Source organism: Periplaneta americana, chromosome 11, assembly GCF_040183065.1.
Source record: "Periplaneta americana isolate PAMFEO1 chromosome 11, P.americana_PAMFEO1_priV1, whole genome shotgun sequence".
In the NCBI taxonomy this organism is placed as follows: Eukaryota; Metazoa; Arthropoda; class Insecta; order Blattodea; family Blattidae; genus Periplaneta; species Periplaneta americana.
Genome location: NC_091127.1, coordinates 74,441,646 through 74,450,316, shown reverse-complemented (window position 1 = coordinate 74,450,316; position 8,671 = coordinate 74,441,646). Strand labels below are relative to the sequence as shown.

General features: G+C 34.6%; 1 protein-coding gene across 1 annotated transcript in view; it reads left to right on the top strand.

The window, feature by feature from the left end:
* The first annotated feature begins 2,969 nt into the window (after window positions 1-2,969).
* step (cytohesin steppke) overlaps window positions 2,970-8,671 on the top strand; it is a 371,199-nt gene continuing 365,497 nt past the window's right edge. The window contains exons 1-2 of the mRNA XM_069839622.1: window positions 2,970-3,321; window positions 3,903-3,976. Of these exons, the coding sequence (XP_069695723.1) occupies window positions 3,243-3,321; window positions 3,903-3,976 (153 nt within the window). The 5' untranslated portion in view covers window positions 2,970-3,242. The remainder of the gene's footprint in view (window positions 3,322-3,902; window positions 3,977-8,671) is intronic.

Below are 8,671 nucleotides of genomic sequence, written 5' to 3'. Positions count from 1 at the left end.
TAGTACGTGGTTTTGAACTGCAGAGATAGCCTATTGAGGACTGAATTGAACACTATATATAACTGTGCCATCAGCATACAGAAGTGTTTTTGTTTTGAGAGTAGTTGGAATGTCTGCAGTATATATAGAGACAGTATAATATAGGGCTAAGGCGGCTAAGCCTTGTGGCACAGTCTACTATATACAGTCACGAAGCTTGAGTTTTGAGGGTGCTAGAAACAATAGACTGTGACGGTTCTATTTTGCATTGCCTGTAATGAGGCGATTTTAGCGATCCTAGTGGTGAGCAACTATCTAATGTTTGCATATTTACTACGTATTGAGCTTCGCGACTGTATATACTAGACTGTGCCTTGTGGAACACCAGCCTCTGCTATATGAGTGGAAGATAGCTGGCCATCTATGAGAACTTAAAAGGATCTCTTTTCTAAGTACCGTAGCTAGCTAGAAGGAGAGTTAATGAGCGAGGCAGAAATTTACTCGTATTAAGTTTAAACAGCAGTCCTAAATTCCAAACTTTATCAAATGCCTTTGAAACGTCCGAAAAGATGGCTGCCCTCTAGAATTTGTTGTTGAAGCCTGTGGTTATATCTTCTACGAGAAAGACTACGCCATGAGTTACTGATCTTCCTATTTGAAAAGCCGTTTGCCAAGGAAGAATAATGGTGTCTATATAACGAGGGTTCAGAATGATAAAGTTCTATCTAGTGTTTAGTAAATTTTATAGGAGAGCATTTTAAAAGTTTGATTGTTAATAAAATCAATGCAGATAAGAATCTTTTCAAACTAATTTTATCACGAACAATAATTGAGATATTAACATAATTTATATAGTAGATAGCTGTGAAGTAGCAGAATTCAATGCAACAAAAATCTCAATTTTGCTAAAAATGTCAGATAGAACCTTGTCATTCTGAGCCCGCGATAAGGTAACATTCGTTTGAGGATGATCCTTTCTAATAATTTACCATGTGTATTCAAAAGACACATCTGTCTTCTATTTGACAATATATAGAATTCTTGTTCGGTTTAGGAATTGTGATGATTTATGAATGTTTCCGAGATGAGGGAAAATATTTAATTTTCAATTCTGTGTTGAACAACTTAAGTAATATGGCCTATTACCACAGTCCAATATATACAGTCACGAAACTCGAGTTGTTGAGGGTACTAAGAACAATAGACTGTACCGGTACTATTTCGCATTGTCTGTGATGAGGCGATAGTAGCGATCCTAGTGGTTAGCAACTATCTATGGATGCATATTCCCTACGTATTGACCTTCGTGACTGCATACACTAGCCTGTGATATTACTTTCTTTGGTAGACATTTTAGAGTTAAGTTAGGGTACTAATTTTGTCTGGTTCAGGAGATTTTGAAGATTTTAAAGTCTTAATAATTTGTCTTAATTTCTGAAGGGGTTGTATGATGAAAAGTACTTGTATCATGGACTTTTAAATCTCTTTGAATATTATCAATCATTTCTTGATTTGAGGTCATGTAGTTCGGGTCAGCAGAAGGCTTGCTAAAATGATCCTTTGCAGAGTCCTTTGATATTCAGCAATTAATTGCTTCAAGTATATTTCCTGGATATCCTTCATGCAACAACTCATAAGATGCGATCCAGCAGGCAGTGCGCGCGACACTGGTGGCTTCAGTATAAAAATACATACAGCGACTCTAATTTTATTCTGTGCTCTTTGGTATAAACCATAGATGTGAAAACCATGGAAGATTAAATTTATGTGACTTTTTATCACAGTCTACGAAGCTTGAGTATTGAGGGTGCTAGAAACAATAGACTGTGACGGTACTATTTTGCATTGCCTGTAATGAGGCGATATTAGCGATCCTAGTGGTGAGCAACTACCTAATGTTTGCATATTTTCTACGTATTGAGCTTCGCGACTGTGTATACTAGACTGTGTTTTTATCTTCCCAGATTGATGTAGATAAGAGGTTTCGTGTTTGGCTGCCATGTGTTATATCAAGACGTATGTAATCGTTTTCACACGATGCGTAACTATTGATATTAAACTCAATTGGAAATCAGATGAAGATATATTTTTATTTCATTTATCAATAAAAATAAAAAAAGTGAATGGAAATTGTATCACTATGTTATAAACTATATCAATAATAATAATAATAATAATAATAATAATAATAATAATAATAATAATAATAATAATAATAATAAGCCACCGTCGTGGCCCAGTCGGTTAAGGCGCTTGCCTGCGCTCGGGCACGGGTTCGATCCCCGCTTGGGCTGATTACCTGGTTGGGTTTTCCCGAGGTTTTCCCAACCGTAAGGTGAATGTCAGGTAATCTATGGCGATTCCTCAGCACCATCTCGCCAAATACCATTTCGCTATCACCAGTCTCATCGACGCTAAATAACCTAGTAGTTGATACAGCGTCATTAAATAACCAACTAAAATAATAATAATAATAATAATAATAATAATAATAATAATAATAATAATAATGATAATAATAACTCGCGATATGACCAGAGATATTAAAGTGAGCATAAATAACAGCGAGAAAAAAATAATAATGAAATTTAAGTTTTGAATGATCTTGGTGTAATTAATAGATTAATCATATTAAATGTTTACTATCAAGAACTGGATTAAATTTATTTCATTAATTTGGATAACTCAGGTTGCGTTGTTCAAATTCGTAAAGCAGCATCCATTTTCTTCTGTTTTATTTAAATTTCAACATTTAATTTGTTGAATGATTCCATTGAAATGCAGTACAAACTTCCGTGTATCCAAAATATTTTAATGAACAGACGGACCCAGTAACTGCTCAGTACGATTGAGTGACTAACGTAATACAATATTATCATATGCTAATGTTCAAACAAATCTCCCGCTCATTTCCACCAAGTTTTTACTGCAACTCCTGAAACTCAACAGATATCATTAACTCATGGGAACAATCTGTGACGTCACGAGCATTCATCGATGAAAAAGTCAGATGAATTTAGTGATTAAGTAAAAAAGGATTCTTATTATTCAGCAGGATAACTGGAGTCTGGACTATACGCAATTGTTTTGCAAGACGAAATAATTTTTTTGTGAAATTACTCGTGATCGAGACTATGTTGGCTATGTTGGTTTTTGGTTATGTTGGCTATGTTGGCTATGTTTAATGGTATGTGTAGGTGTAGAACAGATTATTGCAAATGATCACATAAAAGTACTTATTTTTCCGGTGTTTTCTTTTCCGAATGTGGAAGGAGGTTGACACGACAGCGGAAAAGAAAATGAGTACCTCTTCACATAGTTCTGACACATTTAACTTGACGGGTAAGTTATTATACTTGACATTTAACAGCTTGCAGCAGTATGTTTATCACCCACTTTAATTCACATATTCTGCAATCGATTGCCCTCATTACTTCATAATGACATAAATCGCGTGATTTTATTTTAAAAAGTAAGTAAAATAGTTTACAGATTATTAATTTGCTAGCCATGGGTTTATGTACGTAAACAGCTGATATCAAGTCGTTATTTGTATGCATCTTTAGTGTGAATGGTCAGTGACTTTGGCTCTGAGTCACACTAATTAAAATTGTAGGAAGACAATTTCGTAGTGTTCAACCCAGAATAATGTCCTCGAACCCTTTGTTAAATTTGTTTATAATAGAAGTCTTGGTATTTGTAGCACTTGAGACAGTAATAAAATTGTAGTTTGACATCTCATACTATGTCATTGTAGACCTAAATTATATTTACATAAAATGATGTTCCATTCAGTATGTTGAAGTCTTCTTTGAATTATTGTTAAACCACTTGTGGAATATATTGTATTGAGAAATGACTTATAGAGGTCAGTGATCACTATCATTTAAGTCTAAATGTACAATTGGTTTTACTTTTTACAGAACTAACACCAGAGCAACAAAAGATGTTGATAGACATAAGAAGACGGAAAACGGAACTTCTGCTAGAGATTCAGGTAGGATGAAAATATGTATTAAAATAATCTCTTGGCATCGAAATTTTATATGGCCATCTACATTTTACTATGCTCTAGGAATACTTTGAACACTACATACAAAATGTTTATACAGCCAGTGCTGACATACTGCGGAGAAATTTTAATTACTTCACCTTTCATAAACGACATAGAATATGTTCAAAACCAAGCTCTCAGACTCATTACAACTCCAATAGATTCTATGAGATTCCTCACTAATATTAACAGTATCAAAATGACAATAGAAGAAAAAGCACTGATTCAATATGAAAAACTTATCAGATTACCAGGAAACAATTGGCATTCATACAGTCCTCTCTGTAGATTGAAAACTCAAAAAAGTTTCATATCCATTGTTCAAGAATTAAAACAGAAAATCAATATCCCGAATTTAAAAGAAAACTTACAAATTAAACCAAACCCTTTAACTCTATTAAATATAGAATATAATCTAAATTTAACAGAAGAAATACTGAAATCAGGAGTAAACACTGAAATATTGAAACAATTATCTTTAGAGACAATTAATATTAGGTACCCTCCACAAAACTGGCTTCATTTATACACCGACGGATCCTTGATCTCCAGAGAACAAGGTGCCGGTGCAGGTGTTACGTGCTGTCTCTTCTCACTTTATAGATCACTTGGATATGGAACAACAAGTTTTGATGGTGAAATCATTGCAATAAGTGAATGTCTCAGGAATCTTCTATACCTTACTTACTTACTCAGGGTGTTTGAGAATAAGGTGCTTAGGAAAATATTTGGGGCTAAGCGGGATGAAGTTACAGGAGAATGGAGAAAGTTACACAACACAGAACTGCACGCATTGTATTCTTCACCTGTCATAATTAGGAACATTAAATCCAGACGTTTGCGATGGGCAGGGCATGTAGCACGTATGGGCGAATCTTCTATGCCACATCAATAAATTTAGGAATGCAGTTATATTGTCAGACTCCAAAGCAGCTATTCTATCAATCGTCTCTAAACACACACCTTCATCTCAAACAGCAGAAATAACTAAAATGCTCTCTCAATTAATATCACTTAATAAAAGAATTGTATTCCAATGGATACCATCCCATTGTGGAATCCTGGGAAACGAGAATGCGGATGCTTTAGCAAAGAAGGGCAGCAGTGCTACTTACAGACCTGTTACTAAATCTACGTATTACTCTGTGAAGAGATTTATTAAATCTACATACTTAGACTTCAACAAACAAAATTTGATAACACAATCCAAAGGGAAAGAATGGAACTAACTCTCTGCATCAAAATCCACAGTTAATTCCCGATTTACCACGAAAATCGTCTGTAGTTGCATTTAGATTGGCAACAGGCCATGATTGTTTGGCTAAACACCTGCATAGAATTGGAATATATCAGTCCCCTAACTGCCCATTGTGCAACTCAAACCAAGAAATGGATTCGGAACACCTCAAAATCTGTGCTTCATTGGCTGGTCATGATAATATCTTTGAAAAATATTGGAGTGCAAGAGGTCAAATGACTTTATTGTCAAACACCTGGCATTGGAAAACAACAACACATTTTACTATTAATTAGGCCTACTGGGTAATTTGCTAGGAGACGTCGTTGCACATAGGCCAGTTTTGCACTAATACTAAACATTTTATTAAATATTGAATAAGTTCTGAATTATAACCTAAAATAAGACACTTTCTCCGGCACTTATTCATAATAAGGTGAAACGAGCAACGCATCTTGTATTTTTGGTCCAGGGAAAATACTTCGTTTAACCATGATCTATATGCAACGACGTCTCCTAGCAAATTACCGGCCTACTATTAAGTATACTATGTTCATTATCGACCATATATGCACTTTCTTGACTGCATCTTTTACGTTGTGTTGTATATAGAACTTGATTTTGGGGATGAAAATTGGGAGAGTAATTTTATTATTGTAGTTAGATCATTGAGTTAACTTTTATTGTCAAAACATTAGAAAAAACATTTTCTTAAGAATTTTGTGATTCTCTTTTATGAAACGGGAACTTCGTCTATTCGGCAGCGTTGCTACTTTTGTGTTATAACTTACCGGTACCTGTTATTTTAAAGTTACTTGAAAATAATGAACAGGAGTCTTAATGAATTCTTTTAGGCCTAACTGTGTTAGGTGTGATTACTCTACTCAAAGTATTTCAATTCATTTTAAATATATTAAAACTTATAAGTGCCAGAAATGTAGTAAAGATAACCATAATTTAGTTATCATCATCATCATCATCATCATCATCATCATCGTCGTCGTCTTCGTCGTCGTCTTCTTCTTCTTCTTCTTCTTCTTCTTCTTCTTCTTCTTCTTCTTCTTCTTCTTGTCCTTCACGTGCTAAACCTTATTGGATCCGTTACGGTCTGATGCCAGTGTTTGTGGTCTTCCCAAATTTCTCCTTCCTCTTGGTACATAGACACGAATTTGTTTAGGTCATCTAGTGCGATACATCATTTCGACTTGTTTCTTCCACTGAAGTCTATATTATTGAACAAAATGAACTATATAAGATCTTTTTTTAGTTCTTTCAGTATGTCTTTATTTTTACGGTGTTTGAGCAATGAGCATCCTGCTGTCCGTCTCATAAACCTCATTTCAGCTGCTGTTAGCCTTTTCTCATCAGTTTTCTGATTGTCCATGTCTCACTGTCGTAAGTCAGAACTGGTCGAGCTAGTGTTTTATACTGTATACTTTTAGCATCGTATGTTTTTGAATTTGGGAGGGTCTGAAGACGGTGTTGATTACTTCATGTGATTTTTATAAATTTATATAGTTTGCTTGCCTATCTTCATCAGTAATGACTTGACACATTCAATTAGTTTATTATTTATCATGATTTTACTTGGAATTGGATCTTATCCTAAAAATACCATGATTTTTGTTTTCTCTGTTGAGATTTCCATATTGAAATCTGATTGTAATTTAATGTGCTATCGATATAGGCCTACCAAATAGTAATTGAGTACTTTACATCTCGTCATCATTATCGACAATCGTATTGTTTTATGTATAGTAGTTAGTCCTAGTGTATATTTACTGTTTTAGTTTGTTTTTTTAGGCTAGTTTTAGTTTACGAAATGAGAGTAATACCAGGATATAGTCACTTGGACCACAAAAGAAATGAGGATATCATGCTAGAACTTCAATTACAACCAGTCGCACAGTTTATAAACAAGTACCAGCTGTAGTGGAAAAACCATGTCTAACGAATGAATCGTAATAGACTTTCAAAAGCCATGCTTCAGTACCATCTCTTGGGCAGTGCTGGATTTAGGCCTAGGCAACTGCCGCAACCTAGGCAGTTGCCTAGGATAATTTCCAGGGGGTGGGTGCATTTTCTCTCTCTTTTTCCTTTTTTTCCCCCATTTTCATTTTACAGTGAAATTTGTTTTTAAACACTTGTTGCTAAATCTTTTCTGAAGTTCGTTCTTGAACATCTTGTGGAAGTCAGATATTGTTTCGTTATCGCATTGTCGCGGTTACGGCGAGAGTAAAAGGAAAGTATGCAGCTGCATAATTATATTGTAATACCGGTATGGTATCACGTTATTATATTAAGAAACTGCTTAAATTTAACTGCTTGTATAAACAAGAATGCATTGTTGAAAATGAAATTGGATATGCGTTTATTATTTATCGCTATGAATAATAATAGCCTTAGTCTGTAAAGTTCGTGATGATGATGATGATGATGATGATGATGATGATGATGATGATGATGATGATGATAATGATGAATAATAACTACAACTCTCAGTTCCAATATATATCGTCAACATTACTATTTAATCACTTTCCAATATATTATATCGTCAGCAATACTATTTAATCACTTTCCAGCATGTACACTATATAATTTGATATGAAAGGTTTATGCCACAAAGAGATGAAGTTTATTTTTCAATTTACTTTATAGCTATTTGCTATCGAAGTAAGAAATACTCGTAATAATTATACCATCAACAAAACCAGTGCTTAAAAATAAACCACAGCCTGCCTTTCACAAATCTATATTGTTTCAACAATGAATAAATTTGAATATGTTTCTTTGCATCGAGTCTGATGTGCTTCGTCAGATTGACTTTGATGACATCATCAGTGCATTCTCTGTGAAGAAAGTGCGAAGAAAATCTTTATAATTCACAAGTACAGACGGATTATTTAGTTCTGACAGCTCAGCGACGCGAAAGAGGGGAAGTAATAGGAGTAGTGGGGAGAGCTCCAGAGTAGAGATAAGGGCGAGCGGTCAGTAAAGGAATGCAGTATAGCTTAATTGTACTAGAAACATACCACTCTATAATACTGCAAGCATAACATCCGTTCGCTCCGAAGGCAAGCGAATGACTAACCCCAAAACCCCTTGGTGTAACTAAATGGACTTGCCTGACCCAGACGCACATCTCCGGCGACTGTCAGGACTAAATAATCGTACTGTAAGATGTACGTACAGTATTTTGATTCCAGTAATTTATTGTTTTCTTAATTGTAACATTTCATTTAATAGTTTTTCATGCATCTTGATGATTATGGCATTAGTGAATGTTTGTCGCACTCACTATCGTTCGTGCTACAGTTTTCACAAATGTCATAATAAGATTATCCACGAGTTGGATACAACTCTTTATGGTATCTTAGCATTATAAATTGTAGGAAGAG